This window comes from Argentina anserina, chromosome 5 (assembly GCF_933775445.1).
Source record: "Argentina anserina chromosome 5, drPotAnse1.1, whole genome shotgun sequence".
In the NCBI taxonomy this organism is placed as follows: Eukaryota; Viridiplantae; Streptophyta; class Magnoliopsida; order Rosales; family Rosaceae; genus Argentina; species Argentina anserina.
This window is the reverse complement of record NC_065876.1, coordinates 25,548,098-25,567,892: the sequence shown is the minus strand read 5'-3', so window position 1 is coordinate 25,567,892 and position 19,795 is coordinate 25,548,098. Positions and strand designations below refer to the sequence as shown.

The 19,795-nt window shown below is 39.5% G+C and overlaps 2 protein-coding genes and 1 long non-coding RNA gene across 7 annotated transcripts in view; 1 reads left to right on the top strand and 2 right to left on the bottom strand.

Annotated features, from left to right (window-relative positions):
• Positions 1-19,795, top strand: part of LOC126795990 (double-stranded RNA-binding protein 1-like) — a 126,646-nt gene that overhangs the window by 49,565 nt on the left and 57,286 nt on the right. The window lies entirely within an intron of this gene.
• Positions 7,116-11,408, bottom strand: LOC126795988 (uncharacterized). Of its 2 annotated transcripts, XM_050522722.1 has the most exons (4): positions 11,019-11,408; positions 9,826-9,984; positions 8,054-9,747; positions 7,116-7,964 (listed from the first exon to the last, which is right to left on the bottom strand). In XM_050522722.1, exons 3-4 carry the CDS (start codon positions 9,235-9,237, stop codon positions 7,337-7,339), a joined length of 1,812 nt encoding a protein of 603 aa, XP_050378679.1. In that variant the 5' UTR covers positions 9,238-9,747; positions 9,826-9,984; positions 11,019-11,408; the 3' UTR covers positions 7,116-7,336. The 2 variants fall into 2 exon arrangements, with proteins under 2 accessions (XP_050378679.1, XP_050378680.1); XM_050522723.1 differs by having other exon boundaries at positions 8,054-9,984.
• On the bottom strand, positions 11,501-13,578 carry LOC126795996 (uncharacterized). The gene is made up of 3 exons (XR_007672278.1): positions 13,410-13,578; positions 13,025-13,219; positions 11,501-12,675 (listed from the first exon to the last, which is right to left on the bottom strand). It is a non-coding gene; the product is annotated as an uncharacterized LOC126795996 (long non-coding RNA).

Below are 19,795 nucleotides of genomic sequence, written 5' to 3'. Positions count from 1 at the left end.
TGCACTTAAGATGTTTGATGAAATGCCCGTACTAGCCCATTTAGGCTTTAATGCCTCTCAAATTGTGTTTTTTTCTTCTTAAATTCGCCACGGTTTTCTTAAGTGATTGCAATGTGATTCTGTAGTGAACCCAAGTAATTGAACCCCTCGTAGATTTCACACCTGCTCGGCTACATCTTTAGTTTGTTTTATAGAAGTTGTGATGCACCATGGATGGGACTGCTTTCGAACTACTGTGCCATGATTCCCATGAATGAAACACATACTTCAACTGGATAGTGTAGAACCGATGGAGTTTTTGTCTATGCTGGCAGCAACTGGATAGTGTAGATGTGGGAAAACCACTTAATGATAATGCAGCAGAGGAAGATCAACATCAGAACTTGCATCAAGGTCCTTACTCATATACTCTGCCTTCTTCAGTTAATATATTTGCGTTCACCTTAACCATAATCTGTTCATATGCTGACTCATCCCACCCCTTGCTCTCGCATTCAGCTGATCCTGATGATATCACATTGCCTAAACGATATGATCCATCATATTCTCATGCAGATTTGTTCAACCGTTGCTATGAGAGGTGAATCATTACCCACAATACTGTATAAATAAATTTTTCCGTTCTTGAAGGTTGAGCGAAATCAGTGTTCACTCTTTTCGTTTCCCTTGCTAATCTCATGTCCTTTCATTCCTGTTATACCATATGTCATTATCATAATCCAATTTATCAAATCTTGTCTTTGGATGATATGGCAGATTTGAAATTGAGGGAGATGACCTAGACTTCACATCAGGAGAGCCCACACATATTCGACCACCTTCTTTAAATGATGTTATACCTTCTCCACCTCGCCAAGACCAGCATCAGGAAGGACAGCAGCATGATAATGTGTTTGGTGAAATGGCGCAGATGCAGGACATTCAAGAGAATGCTCAACAGAGCAAGGGACCTATACGAAGGAGAAAGAGAAAATCGCCAGCCTCTGTAATGGATAATGACCAAACAATTCATCCTGCTCATGTGTACCAATCTTGGCTTCAAGATACTTCAAATATAGTTTCAAGAAGGCGGAGAAACCAAAAGGTTTGTTCCTGATGTCCAAGTATGTCCTTTAATGGAGTTAAACATTCTGGTACTTATATGTCAACTACTGTCCTTGTGTTCTCTTTGTTGCAGCCCAAGAACATAATGTCTACTACAAAGATTGGTAAGCTCATGGAGTGTCATAACCCCGAAATTTCAAGTGATAAACTCGAAATCGAAGGCATGAAAAACTCTAAAATAATCTCAATTATATTAAAATCATCTTATAGTCACAGTGTATCGTAATTAAGTTCATAGTACGTCTCAGTCGATTTTATTATTACAAAACCAGTTTATAATTCAAGTATTATAACAAATAAAAATGTAAAATCATCTCAATCCTCACCACAAATAGAAATAATAAACTTCGAAATTCTCAGAGTAGCCCTCCAATTCTGCTAATCCACACCTGCAGAACTATCCTCTACACCATCGAATAGGTGCACCGGGATTGTAAACACAAACCCGGTAAGCTTTGCAGCTCGTATAAGTAAATCAACAGTATAACACACATAGTATACAAAAGGAAATACAGATGACATTTAAATATAAATGCACTCATAAGACACTGGACGGCCCATCTGGATGTCCAATAATATCTGAAAATATGTGTACTCATGAGACATTGGGTAACCCATCTGTTTACCCAAATTACATTTATAATACGGGTACTCATGAGACTTAAGTATTTATCTGTTACCCCTCATGTAGTACGCCGTCAGATACCGGGCAACCCATCTGTTACCCAATATCACAAAAATATGGGTGCTCATGAGACCCAAGTAACCCATCTGTTACCCCTTATGCAGTACACCGGCAGACAGACTAGAGCTCTGTATGGCGATGCAATACTAGACAACCCTTCAATGAATCTCTGGTAGTAACCTGCCAAACCAAGGAAACTACGAATCTCGGTAGGGTTCTTTGGACGACTCCAACTCTTCAACGCCTCCACTTTTGATGGGTCTACTAATACACCATCTTTGAGACTACATGACCAAGGAATTTAACTTATTCCTTCCAGAACTCACACTTCTCAAGTTTGACATACAATGAGAGAGAGAGAGAGAGAGAGAGAGAGAGAGAAATCCTGAGGCTCGCATTTAGCCGTTGAGAACGAGTGGGTCGGCGCGTCGAATTCGGATTCTTAATAACCTCGTATAGGAATCCGTTGAGTCATCTCTGGTATAGAAGATGGCGAATTTGCATATGGTAAAGAACAATAAGTCGTCAAAGAAGAGTGGAAGACTTGTCTCTGTTTGAGTTGGCCAATTTTTCTAAGGATCTCGATTTCGTGTTGTGTGTGGATGACATTTTACTCGATCTGACTCGTGATGAGCATGTTGCGGTGGTGACAGAGCGTTCTGATGATGCATCAATAATGATCGGATTCCCACCAATGGATCTGACACAAAAGTCGTCAATTGTTCATGATGATCGTGTTCCGGTGCTGACATAGCCTTCTAATGATGCGTTAATGATGATTGAATTCCCACCGATCGAAGAAGGGTAGCTTGACGAGGACGATGAACTGATCAACAGTTTGATGACTTCTCTTGACGAATGGGATTCTTATGAATAAATTGTCACAACCCCGAAATTTTAAATGATAAAAATTCGAATTCGGAGACATGATAACTCTAAAACAATCTCAAATATAATGAAATCATCTTAAATAATACATAACTAGTTTATACCTCAATATTAAAACTAACAGAAATGTAAAATTTGCTGAATCCTCACCACAAACAGAAGGAATAAATCTTCATAAATCTTCAGAGTAAGCCCTCCAAATCTGCTAATCCCCACCTGCAGAACTATCCCCTACACTATCGAATGAGTAAACACAAATCCGGTAAGCTTTTCAGCTCGTATGAGTAAACCAACAATATAACGTACATCACATACTCATGAGACAATAGACGGCCCATCTGATTCTCCAATAATATTTGAAAATATGTGTACTCATGAGACATTTGGCAACCCATCTGTTTACCCAATATCATTTAAAAAAACACGGGTACTCATAAACCCAGGTACTCATCTATTACCCCTCATGCAGTACGCCGACAAACACTCGGCAACCAATTTTTTATCCAATATCACTCAAAACATGCGTACTCATGAGAACCATGGAACTCATATGTTACCCCTCATTCAGTACACCGGCAGACAGACTAGAGCTTTAACTGAATCGTAACCGACACCCGGCCAAGGCTTAGTTCCGATTACTTCCAACAACGTCCGAAGACCAGAAAACGTTTTAACAAGACTCAATGTTGAAACCACGTACAATATAACAATCAACACATGTTTATTGTACTACAACTAAGCGACTCTTACATAACAATATAAATATAGTCACCACAATATAATCTCATTTGGAAATAAAAACCGTAACATTATATTATATAGCAACCCATATATATGTATTGTGTTTACCATATTTGTACACATACACAACCCACTATATTATATAGATGTCACAATTCAATATGTTTAAGAAATCGCAAATATGAGTCACCGCCAATGGTTGACTTGTCATAGTGAGGTTTACTCACTTTATTTCTTGCGTGCAACTTTAACGACACCGAGGGTGATTCCTTCACTCGTTTCGTCGGTCACCTAATAGCATAACAACGTGCTTAGAAAACGATACGTAAAATTATAGGTAACTATTCATAACAGTTGAATTACTGTTCATGAAATTAACGTGCTTAGAAAACAATACGTAAAATTACTTACTGTTCATGTGCCGCCACAGATGATAGCGTGTGGGCCTCACACGCCACCCTCCGGCAGCCGCGCGTGGCGCTCTAGCGTCGCCCACAGTGGCCGCGCGTGGTGCTCACGCACCACCTAAATGACTGCGTGTGAGCTTGCCTAAGGCCACCAATTTCACTCCTCTTCTCACCTGCTTCCTCCTATGGCCTAACGCCGCCTCTCCGCCGCCCCACTTCCCCCCACGCGTCGCCCTAAGCGGCGGCACGCGCACCACCGACTCCTTCGTCCAAACTTCCTCAAATCCACACACATCCAATAGCAAATATGTAGATCACAAGGAGGAAGACACAATCGTACCTGCGTTGCAACCCAGATTGCCAGAAATTGGTCGGAAAGTCGCCGGAAAGCTTCGGCAGCTCTAATCTTGTCTGCGACGTTAAAACCTTCGTTTTTGAGCTCCATATTAGTGCTAAACCCAGCTAAGACATCGAATTCAAGAATCTATGGCTCGAAAATCACCGGCGACGAAGCTTGAATCGGCGATGGAATTTGCAGAAATCGCCTATCGTCGGCGTGGCTTCTTGGCGGCGATGGCGGGTGCGTCACGTCCAAGGGTTGGAGCAGTCGACCGTGCGGTGGTCTTGGGACCAGCGGTGAAGGCCACGGTGGCCGAAGGGAGAGAGAGCTCCGGGGGAGGGGGTTTCCTTTTTGTGAAATTAGGTTTTTCCCAAAAACTTCCTTTTATACATTTCTAAATTCGGAACCCAACTTCCGTTGATAATTACATTCACATACGACGTCCGATTAAGGTGCGCCGCGTATCCACGAACTCGTATCGATAAGCTCTACAACTTCCGTGAAGGAAGTTTTCAAAGATGAGTGACAGAATAAAAGTCGACTCTCGAGCCACAGAAAACGTAACATTTTTTTATCTTAAACTTCCGAAATCAATTTCGTTTCGCAAGACATTGGCAAAAAGGCGTAAAATGAGATTTTACTCAAATTACTAAGTTTTAATAATCTACAAGAATTATACGAATTCAAACCCGAAAATTCGGGGTATTACATAAATTAAGCCAGTTATCGGCTTTTTGATAACAATTTTTGGATTAGTGATGGAACCCATTTGTAATATTACCCATTTGTTGTACTCCCAGTTTTAGGATTTAGCTGGCAATGCAGTTTCCAGTTCTTAGGTTATAGTAATTAGGAGGGAGTTGAATTTAAGTATTGGTTTGCTTCTGAAACCATCATCTTGTACTTTTGTTATATATTCCATATTAATATAGTAGCTAATCCCACTTCGGTTATATTATCTTCAATATAGTCGATTCTGTTTCTTTTCACCTGTGATTGTGTTTGTTTAGTATCTGGATGGTGAACTCCATGTCATATGTTCTCACTAATTACATTCGCAAACCACATCATATAGGAGTTCAAAACTGATGACATTCAAAATCTGCAGAAATGCCATTATCACATATATCCTTATTATATTAGATAAGAATACAATGCCACAATCATTTACAATTGCAAACTTCAACTAGGATTGATCAAGTCATCTGTAGCGCGAAAAGAATGCCGATAACGTTACAATGCCGGTATTGTTACAGAAAGTGGGGAACACCGAGACATGTACAAGTGGTAGCACTTTTGACACGTTCAGAGAAGCTTTGATAAACAGCCAACTATGATTACGGGGGTTTAACCTTTCCTGACAAGAAAACTGAGAACAGTAAAACATAAACCAAGGTTTCATGTGAGACGTCTCTACTTTAACTTAGTTTAACTGAAGGTGTAAGCCTCATTCTATTTGCAGCTCCTTCCTCTTCTGACTCTGGCTCTTGTGACTTGCCCACCAAACCATAATAACATAAGACTGTACCATTGCCTACCACGTCAATGTCTTTGTGAATTGGTATATCAGAAATTTCTTGGGAAGAGGGAACTGATGAACCTCTGCTTTCATTTCCAACATGCAGCTTTTTTTGGTCTAGAGAACTTTCTTCGATAACTATAGTGATCTGCATATTACTTGAAGCATATAAAAAGCCATCTGCTAAACACATGATGTTTTCTGTTGATGGATAAGTACATTTATTACTTCTTTCCGACTTGGACCTCCATTTTCCACGTCTGTCATGCATCTCTTCAGGGTCCTGACTCCTGAGAACCTTCTTCAACCAAGAAACCGCACCGCATCTCACCCAAACCGGAAACAAAGCCATCTGCCAAACTCGTGACACTGCAACAATGGACAATTTTGTACACCCATCTCTTCTTTCTGGCTTGGACCAAAATCTTCTCCAACTGCACCCTTTTCAATCATCTCTATGCCATCAGAATCATCAGAGGCAAGAATGCTTCAATGTTTCCATTTGGTGCCTTTTCAAACATTCCCAAGTGAAAGGAGATCTCAGCTCCATAAGATTTTGAAGAGCATTGAATACCACAAGTCTGAGATGTACATAATTTCAGATATTTCTTGAAAGCCACAGTATCCCGTAGCCAAATAGGTAAATCGCCTGTGTGTGTTCTTCCTGTTATAAAATAGATGAATATTTGTCTCTTCAGTGAATTTATGTAATATCACATGTAAGCCAAAATCAATCATGTTCTAGCTTTCAATTCCAGGCAACACACAAGGAATTGTTGCCAATATAAGAAGAATAAAAGTTTATACCTCTAGTCCTCTAGTGGTGGTCTAGCTCCATTAGAATGGAAAAAAAATATTTCTTCTCAAATGATTGATATAGTCCAAACTGTGAGCCTGCAGCTTCTCAAGGTTGAAAAACTTCCCTGAGAACCAGGCCTGCATCACTAACACACTCAGAACTCAAAAGTGAAGATGTGGGTAATAGAGTCATTTTGATTCCGTGCTTGGCAAGCTATAGCAAGACTCAGATGTTTCCCGAAAGAAACTTTGCATCAATTTGAAGCTGATTACATCCTGCCTAGTTTAGCCTGGTCTGCATCACTGCAAGCTGGCAAACAGACTTCCCGTTACGATTTTCAATGAGTTCAAACATTAATCTCTGGATAAGAGTGTGCTTGAGATAAACCTCTGAAGGAAGAAACCAATCAGCTGGTAAGAGAATTTACAGTTTTGTATGAGTCAAGATACAAATATAAGAAAATTGAACAATAACACATAATACAACTCCTTACAGGTTTGTATGAGTTAAGATACAAACATAAGAAAATTAAACAATAACACATATACCACTCCTTACAGGTCACATGAGAAGTCTAAAAGTTCAAGGATATATAGAAAGCAGGGTACAGGATTTCAAGCCACAATAAACAAGGACCAATGTTGCACGGATACGGACACGTGTGTCCGTATTCGACACGATACGATACGCGGACACGTCAAAATCTCAAGTGTCCGACTTGGACACGTGGTAGACACGTTAATTAATTTTTATATTAAAAATATAGTTTCTAAAATTAAAACTTAGTCAATCCACATTCAAACAAAGTTTCATAATCAAAACACATGATAAATAAAAAGAAGAGAACTAGATTTCACTCATCTCCACCAATACCATCTTCTTCAATGACTCCCACTTCAATATCATCATCATCACCAAACAAAACCGCCTCCAATTGTGGTTCATCAAGTAAAAGTTCGGCAATCTCAAGTCTTCCAACATTAGTGTCCTCCAATGAATCAAACTCATCACCTCCAACATCCCACATTTTAGTGCTACCTTGATTGTAGTTCTGGCTTTGCCTTGCTAAGAGGCGAAGATTGGTATGCACAAATACCAAATCTTCCGCTCTTTGTGGTCTAATCTTATTCCTCTTCAAAGAGTGAATAAAATTGTAATTACTCCAATTTCTTTCACAACATGAGGAAGAACAAGGTTGACCTAGAAGCTTCAAGGCTATGCCTTGAAGAGTTGGTGCCGAAGATCCATGGACTGTCCACCACATAAGTGGCTCCATTAAATACCTATCCCTGATTGCATCTGTACTTCCAAAATGAGCCATGACCATAGAAAAATTGGCAAATTCTATGTTAACCTTTCTTCTATCATCTTCATTGGCAAAGTACCGCATGAAACAAGTTTTTCTTTCATTTGTAACCTCTAAATCTTTATGAGGAGCAACACGATTAGGATCTTCATTAAGCCATTCCGCACTATAGTACCTAATTAAATAAGTAAATAAAAATTCATATGCTTCACTTCTATCAAATAAAAAAGTAAAGCAATTGATGGAAGTGAAATAAACACTTACTTGGGATTCAAAGAATGTGCCAAGCAATGAAGGGAAGTATTGCTCTTGGTCCAACGATTTATCAACACTCCATATACCGCATTCCAAAATGTAGACTCTTGATCCAATTGCTTTCTTTCCTTCCTATAGATAGCCTTCTTCACTTTCTCAATCATGTTATCCCACCATTCATATACTAAATGAAGACAAGGTTTATCTGTATCCGCTTTCCTAATCATCTCATATATCGGTTCGGTAAAAGTAAGGATGTAGTCAATATCATCCCACATTAACTCATCCAGCAACTTTTCCTTCACCGAAGCCGCCTTCCTATAGTCATCCTCCTTATAGTGATCCAACTTTGGACTAATCACCATTTGTTGCAAACCGGTCTTGATCATCTTGAACCTCTTAAACATAATAACAGTAGAAGCAAACCTTGTTGGAGCAACCGAAAGCAACTTCAAATTGCAATGATCATTAAACATAACCAATCTCATTCCATGATTCATAATGAAGTTTTGAATAAACATTACATCCTCCGCAACCGGTTGTATCCAACAACATGCATCATACACATCCATATTTTGAGCAATATTAGAAGGTGTGCAAATGTTCTTCAAAGCAAGATTCAAAGTATGAACTACACATGGTGTCCAAAAGATAGTAGGATACTTACTTTCTACCAATGCACCGGCCTTTGCACAAACGGGAGCATTGTCCGTAACCACTTGCACAACATTTTCATAACCAACCTCCTTGATGGCTTTTTTAAGGAATTTTGCAATCAATTTATGGTCCTTGTATTCCCCCTCACAATTTATTGCTCTCAACATCATTGGACCACGCTCGCATGTAGCCATCACATTAATCAAAGGCCTTTTTTGTGCATCGGACCAACCATCGCTACATATACTCACACCCTTATCCCTCCATGTAAGCTTGATTGGCTCTAAATGTTTCTCAATGTTCCTTCTTTCCTTTGCAAGTAGTGTGGTCCTCAAAGCATTGTAACCTGGTGGAACATAGCCAGGAAGAGTAGAAGCACGAACATAAGACATCCGGTAGTGTGGATTTCTTGCAAGATTGAATGATAGGCCACCAGTGTAGAACATCCTCGCAACCTCACCATCACATTCCTCCCTAGCCGAGTTATTCCATGCTTTTGCAAGAGCACCACCACTTGTTTTCCTCTTCTTTCCCATGTCAGATGCTGTAAATTGACTAAATTCTTGTGTATATGGCCTATAGGCATGATAAGTATCCCCAGGGCTACTAGTAGTAGGAGCCGAAGTACTCCCTTTTTGTTGTCCTGATGATGGTAGAGGAACTTGTCTACTAGCTGCATTTGCTAATCTCTCCTTGCACTCATTCACCAACTCATGTAATTTAGCATATGCTTCAGGATTAACCTTGGTGCAAGAAGCAATACCTGCAGTTCCTTCTTTCAGCAAATGACTCTTAACTCTAGTGTGTGAGCCATTGAAGTACAGCTTGCAAAAATTGCATTGCCACCTCCAGTTGGAGGTTTGCTAATCTTCTTAACAAACATCCATAAAGGAGCTTTATCATCTACTACCCTTTGTTCATTTTCAGCATCTCCACCTCCAGACCCTCCAGTATTAGAACCGGCATTAGCAGACTCGGCATTAGCAGACCCGGCATTAACAGACCCGACGCTGGAACTAATTGGAGTTGATCTTCCACTCATGATCCTGAGGATCAAACAACACAATATGCTTAACAAACACCTAAAATGAAACAGACTAGCGAAGAAGAGAAAAGGAACATACCCAACAGAACACAGAACAGAAGCAAATTCAATTTTGAGGATATGGCATAAAATTACGTTGCTCTAGTACTCCTGAATTGTGCTTAACATTCCAAAACTGTATGCATCTGCCTTTTCGGTTAAATAGCCCCATAAAGCATACTCTGGAGCCATGTATCCTCTGCACAATAACAACCATACTGTGACTCCTTGTTGACTTCATATGGTTATCAAACAAATTTAAGGTACCAGAATATGTGGTCACTATATATGCATGGGCATGGAAGGCTTTTGTTAATATAATGTAACCGAAAGGGCATCATCATCTTCTGCATACCCCGAAACAGAAAGGGCAACATGTCCAAAAGACCAAAACCAGGGGCCATTTTAGCAACAAAATCTATAGGCGGTGCAAATATCTATGGACCATCAGACTTGTAATCAAGTTCTATGGACATTTAGAGCCGTCTATCGTGCATACCAAACAGTTGGTCTCACATGTGCCATGACCCTCTAATCAAGTAGCCTTATCCATAGTTTCTGTCTGACCAGAAAAATTGCAGAGTTAAAGGACCACCAGTGGATCAGAACTTGGAATAGATTTAATGGCAGAAGCATCACAGCTGTGGATCTGTAATTCACCTAAGTTTCCTCAAATCTAAATATGGTCCAGGGTAGAAGTACCATATCAAGTATAGAAGACATAGATTCACCCTTATGAGAATTCTAAACTTAGTAAAGCCAAATCAAAACCCAGCATGAGCAGCATAGAAAGAAAGAGCTCGTTGTCTACATTATATTTGACCTAACATTCTAATAAGGATTCATATACCGTCTCAAAATCAAACCCAACATTGCACATGAGAAAGAAGATGGTGATGAAATTGATAAATTGAACCAATTCATTTAAAAACAGTACTTAGTCTCAGCTACAAATCCTACAATCAGTTCCAAGCAGAAGGACAAGAAGTCCCACAATGTCCAGAGGGGAAATGATTTTCAACTCGAAGATAAATATCCTAACGTGATAAATTTAAAAAGAACACTGGAAACCTAAATATTATCCTACATAAGTTCCCTGAACTGCAGGAATGAGATGAAGAGATATGGAAGCCTGACCTACTAGACAATTAGTGCTCGCCCATGGGAGCACAGAAACCCTTATGCTAAACAAGAAACCGAAAAAACAAACTCAGTGAATGAAAGGGTGCTTACATAGTTCCAGCAACTCTGGTGCTGATATGGGTATGCTCCTCTTCGTCCAGCTTAGCCAAACCAAAGTCAGCTATTTTAGCTTGAGGTCACTATCGAGCAATATGTTGGTTGTTTTGATATCTCTATGAACGATACCTCGGCGATGGCAACTCGGCTCAGAAAATCCTCTGCGTCTTTGATGAAGATCCTTTCCATACGAATGCGGCTGTGAAGGCTGGAAGTACTCCCTTTTTTTGGGTTTTTATGTTAAATCTCAATTATACCCCTGCGTGTCCTTGTTATTTTCGTGTCTAGTCCAGACACGCACGTGTCCACCGCGTGTCCAAAATCAGACACGCGTGTCCTAGCGTATTTGCGCGTGTCCGCGTGTCCAATACGCGTGTCCGTGTCTGACACGCGATACGCGACCATTTTCGCGTGTCCGTGCAACATAGACAAGGACAAAGTACCCTGTTAACTCTCCATTTCATTATGAGGACCAGAGTCGGAAAAAACCAAGATAAAAATGGCATACTATGGTATTGAAAATTTGCATTCACAATGAAACCCATATTCAGAAGCATTAGAACACTTCGAGTCAAGAACTTTAATAGGAAACATGTAGGTGGCTGCTGGATCAAACAGAGCAACACCATTACTTAAAATTTCCTAATTCTTTGCCTTTTTAGCCATCAATTTTCATAAAATGACTTCTATTATTTTTGACAGAATTTGAAATATTATGGTTCCTTACTGAAGTGCTTGGTGTTTAAAACTTAAAACACATCTATCAGAAGTATTAAAAAAAGCATACACATAAAGAAGAAATGATTTCCTATTCTGTGTGATTATATTCGATAGGTCCCACTTAAAAATACAAGAGCTTATGATCATCACCTTCTACATTTATAAATTGTAACAGTGGCAGAGCAAAAGCTAAAAAATGCATTTTTAAATTCTTTATTAGATAAATAAAATTTTCTGTTCAAATAAGTCCGGGGGAAAATAACAAACAATGAGAAAATGGAAATAAGTGGACCATTTTCAAAGGTAGAAAACTTCTTTATGTCCAATGGATTGAAGCAGATAGCAGGAACTTCTTCTGAAAACAGCTGTAGATGGTGATGCAAAAACAGGCCACAATCATATGTATTTTCCGGCTGTGCGTTGTAACTGAACCAAAAGTAAGCCAGTACGAAAAGTTTGAATATCCTACCAGAAGCTAAAATTTATATCATTTCAAATTTCAGTATATCATAGAACACAAGATAATGAGGGATCAAGTGTAATAAGTGCAACTCCTGTGAGCATCGGAAACTGCAGAGGCACCACATTTTTGTCACCCCAATATACACAAAACTTGCGTATCTTAAATTCAAGATGCCCCATGAGTTCCACAAATAAGCAGAAGAAATCAAATTTTAAAATGAAGATATGATTTTAAAATACGTTAGATTAACAGGCTACTTAGGGCATCAGTATATAAATCAATTCCAACAATCTTATGAAGCAGAAACATGTACCGAGTATAAGTATTACCGGTATCTTGCATGCTCACATATAGTCAACTGCAGCCTTCAACCTTATCCCTTCCCTCAGCAGGAGAAAGGCTCTTCTTACCCTCCATAAGTGGAAGTAATCTTCTCAGAGTTGAGATCCTTGCTTCTCCACCATAGACCTGAAAACATGAAGATTAAAGGGTTCATCCTTTTTATAACCCCAACTGCTAACACAATTTCAATTTTTATTGCTTTGTGACATAAGGATCGTATGAAATCTATTGTAATATTTGTTTTCTTGCAGAGTGAACATTTTTTATGACAGAGTCGTAGACGCATGACCCTTCCCGTAGAGCATTCAATTCATAAAGACTGAACCTATGCCAACTGCTTTTATTAAATCATTCACCATCATTTCAAAAAAAAAATTCATTCAATATATAAAAACTGCAGTATCTTGCTGTCCTCACGAGAAAAAAAAGGCGCTACCCTTGGTCATTAATAACAACATATCTACCCAAGACAAACCTTGTGGGAAGCTAGATAGAGCCAGGTGTCAATCATATCTAGCAACAATCCAATCTCTTCAGGTGTCAACGGACAATCACCCTATATATTCGCAGCTCTTCATCTGTGAACCAAGATTTTGTAAGAGCAAGTTTCTCAGCTTTACTACCCAACAAAATCACAGGCGGAATGAACAGCCATATGCTGTATGAGTATCTGAATGGAAAAGGGGTATATGTAATTACTAAACCATAAATCAAACAGCCGACTGCAACTAAGTGAGAAGTAACGATATAACATCCAATATTTATCAACAAATTTAAATTTGACATCAACATAAATCCGAACCTTTAATTTATTTGAAACAGAAAGATCTAAGATTATCCATAGCAGATGAGAAACATACTTTGTCAAAACTTCCCAGGGCGCTCCATATTTATTAAGATCATTTCTTCCCTCTAGTGACTCTGCCTTTTCGATTCTTATAGGAGGGTTGCGGAGCAATTAACAAGGGTTTCCCCCAAGTCCCAATTCCCTAACACGAGGAATACCAGCTAAAACTTGAAAGTTCACTTTACAACGCAGCCGCTTGATGCTTTCAGGCAAACTGTCGAAAGTCAAACTATTAAAGAACGGAGAAATAGCAGCGATTCCATAACTGTATCAAGTGAACACTTTCCAAGTCATAAAAATATATTTTATTCAAAATAGATCCTGAGCAGTGGGCATAAAGTTCAAACATCTGTATATACTGAAGGTTGGTAGATCAGTTGTACATAAGTAATATACTTGAACCAAGCCCGTCGGATATTTTGGGTAATATCCAAACAATTGTAATTCCTAAAGATAAGAGATGCTAAATATTAGGTAACTTAAAGCTAGTTGCATTTGCACGACCGGCAAAATAATCTCTTCATGAATCATGTCACGGTCTCGAAATTTCGAATCATAAAAATTTAAATTCGAATCTATAAAAATTTTAAAATAATCTCAAATATATTGAAATTATCTTACATCAACAATATATCGAAACTGAGTTCACAGTACGACTCAGTCGACTTCAATAATACAATACCAATTTATACACTCAAGTATTAAAACAATTGGAAATGTAATATTCACTCAATCCTCACCACAACAGAAGAATGAAACCCTCAATAATCTTTTGAGCCTGCTAATCCTCACCTGCAGAACTATCTCATACACCATCAATTTGGCGCACCGAGATTGTAAACACAAACCCGATAAGTTTTTCAACTCGTATGAGTAAACCAACATTTTAACATACATCACATACAAATAAAATGTAACAAATAACATTTTTAAGACATGTGTACTTATGAGACACTTGGCAGCCTATCTGTTTACCCATTATTATTTTAAAACATGTGTACTCATGAGACAGTGGGCAGCCAATCTGGTTATCCAATATCATTTTAAAACATGTGTACTCATGAGACCCGGGTAGCCCATCTGATTACCCATCATGCAGTACAACAGCAGACAAACTAAAGCTCTAACTAATCATAACCAACACCCGGTCAAGGCTTGGTTCCGATTTAAATATCATCACCATCCGAAGACCAGATTACGTTTTAACAAGACTCAATGTTAAAACCACGTAGAATATAACAATCTACACATGTTTATGTACTACAACCAAGCGACTCTTGCACAACAATATATATAAAATCACGCCAATAATCCATTATACCGGAAGGTACATTATCTACCCTTCGGGTCTCATCCGCAATAATTAATCGAAAACAATAAAATTTCAAAATTTAAATAAAAACTGTTACATTATATAATATAACAACACATATATATATATATATATATATATCGTATTTACTTTTTGTACACATACACAACCCACTATATTATATCGATGTTACAGTTCACTCATTTAAAGAAATCATAAATACGAGTCACCGTCAAGGATAGACTTGTCATAGTGAGATTTACTCATCTTATTTCCTGCGTGCAACTTCTACGACACCAAGAGTGATTCCCTCACTCGTTTCGTCAATCACCTAATAGCATAACAATGTGCTTAGAAAACGACCCGCAAAACGACATGTGACTATTAATTACAGTTTAAAAACACTGTTCACACAACGCCACAGACGGCCACGCGTGGGGCTCATCCACCACCCTCCGACAGCCGCATGTTATGTTCACGCGCCACCACAGGCAGCCGCGTGTGGTGCTCACGCGCCCCCCAAACAGCCGCGCGTGAGCTCGCTTGCGGCCATCAAAGCCACCCCTCTTTCCACCAACATCAACCTACGGCCTAACACCGTCTCTTCGCCGCCCCACTTCTTCCCAAGCACCGCCTTAGGCGGCGGCACTCGCACCACGAACAGCTCCACCCAAGCTTCATCAAATCGTAAAACTTACAACATCAAAGACGTAGATCCCAAGGAGTAGATCGTAACCATACCTGTAGTATGGCATTCTTCTTTGTCGACTTATTCAAGATACGAACCGGCTCAACAACAAAGGTGGCATTCTCATTCACCTTAATTGAGCTATGATCTATCACATGTGACTCGTCTAGTACATACTTCCTCAACATGGAAATATGAAAGACGTTGTGAACACCAGACATGTTTGTGGGTAAAGCTAGCCGATAGGCTAAATCTCCTACCTTCTCATGAATCTCGAAAGGCCCAACGTAGCTCGGAGCTAACTTTCCCTTCTTGCCAAATCTCACCACACCCTTCATAGGTGAGACCTTTAGGAACACATGATCACCCATCTCAAACTCGACATGTCTCCTCTTTAAGTCTGCATAGCTCTTCTGTCTACTCTGGACTATTCGGATCCTATCTCGAATAATCGAGATCTTCTCTGAAGTTTCTTGAACATCCTCAGGACCCATTAGCCCTTCATCACCAACTTCAGCCCAACAGATAGGCGATCTACATGGTTTACCGCAAAGAGCCTCATAAGGTATCATGATGATGCTAGAATGATAACTATTGTTGTAGGCAAACTCAATCAACCTCAAGTGATCCTCTCAACTTACCTTAAAATCAAGAACACAAGCGCTCAATATATCCTCCATCACATGATTCATTATACCTGAAGGTACATTATCTCCCCTTCCGGTGTCATCTGCCACAATTAATCGAAAACAATAAAATTTCATAATTTAAATAAAACCCGTCACATTATATCATCATCATTTAAGAAGAATGTGACTATCATCCTTTTCTCAATCTCCGAGCACATCACCATCTTAAAATAGGTTTTCATACTCTTGATCCAATTATCTGCCACCATATGATCCAAACCCCTATGAAATGATGGCGCTGACAAACTACGGATGTCCCTGATCAGCTTAAGCACACGAGGCTCGTCTCTAACGACAGCCTCCGGGTCAACCTGCCTGACAAGTGGTACCTCCTCCTCATAAAGGTTCTCCACATTGTGGACTCGGCCTCCACACCTAGCTCAGCCTCGGCCTCTCGCCCGGCCTCGGCCTCTAGCCTAGCATTTCTCTAAATTCATCACCATGAAACATTTAAATACTTAGTCAATACGTGTATAATCTCAAACCCAAATAAAATAGATCCAACATATATTGACCAAGATATTTAGAGGACCAAACCTTAAGGTGAGGCTCCTAACACTCATGCGTACCCAGTAATATATCAATATCGAAGAACATGTGATGGAATCCACTGCAGTCGGCCATCGCTCTTGGATGATATTGATAAATCACTAAATACGCAACCTACGCTCTGATACCAATAGTCACGACCCCGAAATTTTGAATGATAAAAGTTCGAATTCGAAGTCATAAAAGCTCTAAAACAATCCCAAATATATTCAAATCATCTTACAGCAACAGTGTATCGAAACTGAGTTCACAATACGACTTGAATAATACATTACCAGTTTATACACTCAAGTATTAAAACAATTGGAAATCTAATATTCACTCAATCCTCACCACAACAGAAGAAGGAAACCCTCAGTAATCCTTCGAGCCTGTTAATCCCCACCTGCAGAACTATCACCTAGACCATCGATTTGGTGCACCTCGATTGTACACACAAATTCGGTAAGCTTTTCAACCCGTATGAGTAAACCAACATTTTAACATACATCACATACAAAACAAATGTAACAAATAACATTTTAAGACATGTGTACTCATGAGACACTGGGCAGCCCATCTGGTTACCCAATATCATTTTAAAACATGTGTACTCATGAGACCCGGGCAGCCCATCTGGTTAACCCCTCATACAGTACAACGACAAACAGACTAGAACTATAACTGATCGTAACCAACACCCGACAAGGCTTGGTTCCGATTTAAATGTCATCACCATCCAAAGACTAGAAAACGTTTTAACAAGACTCAAAAAACCATGTACAATATAACAATCCACGCATGTTTATGTACTACAACCAAGTGACTCGTGCACAACAATATATATAAAGTCACATCAATAATCCATTATACCTGAAGGTACATTATCTCCCCTTCCGGTCTCATATGCCACAATTAATCGAAAACAATAAAATTTCATAATTTAAATAAAACCCGTCACATTATATAATATAGCAACCCATATATATATCGTAATTACCATTTTGTACACATACACAACCCACTATATTATATCTATATCATTGTTCACTCATTTAAAGAAATCATAAATACGAGTTACCGCCAAGGGTAGACTTGACATAGTGAGATTTACTCAATTTATTTCTTGTGTGCAACTTCTACAACACCAAGAGGATTCACTCACTCGTTTCGTCAGTCACCTAATAGCATAACAATGTGCTTAGAAAACAACCCGCAAAACGACAGGTGACATTAATTAAATTTATAAAAAAACATTGTTCCACGCAAACATTGTTCATGAAGCACTATTTACGCGCCGCCCAAACAGCCGCGCGTGAGCTCGTTTGCGGCCGCCAAATCCACCCCTCTTTGCACCAGCATCAACCTATGGCCTAACACCGTCTCTCCGCCGCCCCACTTCCTCCCATGCGCCGCCCTAGGCGGCGGCACACGCACCACAAACACCTCCATGCAAACTTCATCAAACTGTCAAACTTACAACATCAAAAACGTAGATCACAAGGAGTATATCGTAACCATACCTGTAGTTAACTCCAATTCAGTCGGAGACTGCCGGAATCGCGCCTCAAGAACCCGGATCGGAGGTTGAAGATCGGAGACGGAATGGCTCGATTCGAGCCCTTTTGCCGGTGGATTTGCATTTAGAAGGACGAGGGAAGACTTGTCGTCACCGCCTCGTGCCCCAGTCTCACCGGCGACATCGTGCTCGTCGGTGCCGCAGTTGTGCTCTCTCGATGGCAGTTGAAACACTGCGTGGGGTGGGACGCCACTACCACCAGTCGATGCGGCCCGGTTGTTTGGATGGAAAGGATCGGCTGAGATGGGAAATCGGGTCGGGGTCGGGCCGCCTCGGTTTCTTTTTTTGTTTTTTCTGATTTTAAGTTTCTAGAAATGCCCTTTTATAGCCATCCAAAATTGGAAACTAAACCTTCGTTGGTAACAACTTCCACATACGACATCCGATTAAGGTGTGACACGTGTCCGCGAACTCCTATGAATGAGCTCTACAATTTTTATGAATGAAGTTTTCATATATGAGCGACGGATTAAAAGTCGACTCTTGTTTTAACCTTAAATTTCCGAAATCAGTTTCATTTCGCAAAGACATCGACTAGAAGGCGTAGAATGCGATTTTACTCGAATTACTAAGCATAATAATTGCAAGGAAGTAAAAGAATTTAAACTTGAAAATTCGGATTATTACACATGAAATGTCAAAAGGTTTGATTGTTCAACCCACCCTTCCCCCAGCCTTTCCCCTAGATTTACTAAGATAAATGATATTTAAAAACTTGAGAATTGAGTTCCCGGGACCATATTGATAATGGGCAAGGAATCTAGTTCATGAACATACATTGTATCTCAAATATAATGAAATCATCTTACAGCAACAATATATCGAAACTGAGTTCACAGTACGACTCAGTTAACTTGAATAATACATTTTCAGTTTATACACTCAAGTACTAAAACAATTGGAAATGTAATATTCACTCAATTCTCACCGCAAATGAAAAAGGAAACCCTCTGTAATCTTCCGAGTCTGCTCTCCGAGCCTGCTAATCCCCACATGCAGAACTATCCCCTACATCATCAATTTGGTGCACCGGGATTGTAAACAGAAACCCCATAAGTTTTTCAGCCCGTATGAGTAAACCAACATTTTAACATACATCACATAAAAAAGGAAATGTAATCAGATAACATTTTAAGACATGTGAACTCTTAAGACACTAGGTAGCCCATCTGGTTACCCAATATTATTTTAAAATATGCATACTCATGAGACACTGGGCAACCCATCTAGTTACCTAATATCATTTAAAACATGTGTTCTCATGAGACCCAGGCAACCCATCTGTTACCCCTCATGCAGTACAACGGCATACAGACTAGAACTATATCTGATCGTAATCGACATACGGCCAAAGGTTGGTTCCAATTTAATGCCAACAACGTCCGAAGACCAGAAAACATTTTAACAAGACTCAATGTTAAAACCACGTACAATATAACAATTCACGCATGTTTATGTACTACAACCAAGCGACTTTTGCACAACAATATATATAATGTCACTCCAATAATCCATATACCCAAAAGTATATTATCGCCCTTCCGATCCCATCCGCCACAATTCATCGAAAACAATAAAATTCATAATTTAAATAAAAACTGTA

Excerpts from the sequence above, each read along its gene's own strand:
- LOC126795988 (XM_050522723.1), bottom strand. The coding sequence starts at position 9,237 with ATGGGAAAGAAGAGGAAAACAAGTGGTGGTGCTCTTGCAAAAGCATGG. Across the intron at positions 7,965-8,053 it reads GCACATTCTTTGAATCCCAA|GTACTATAGTGCGGAATGGC; the intron begins GTAAGTGTTTAT and ends TTATTTAATTAG.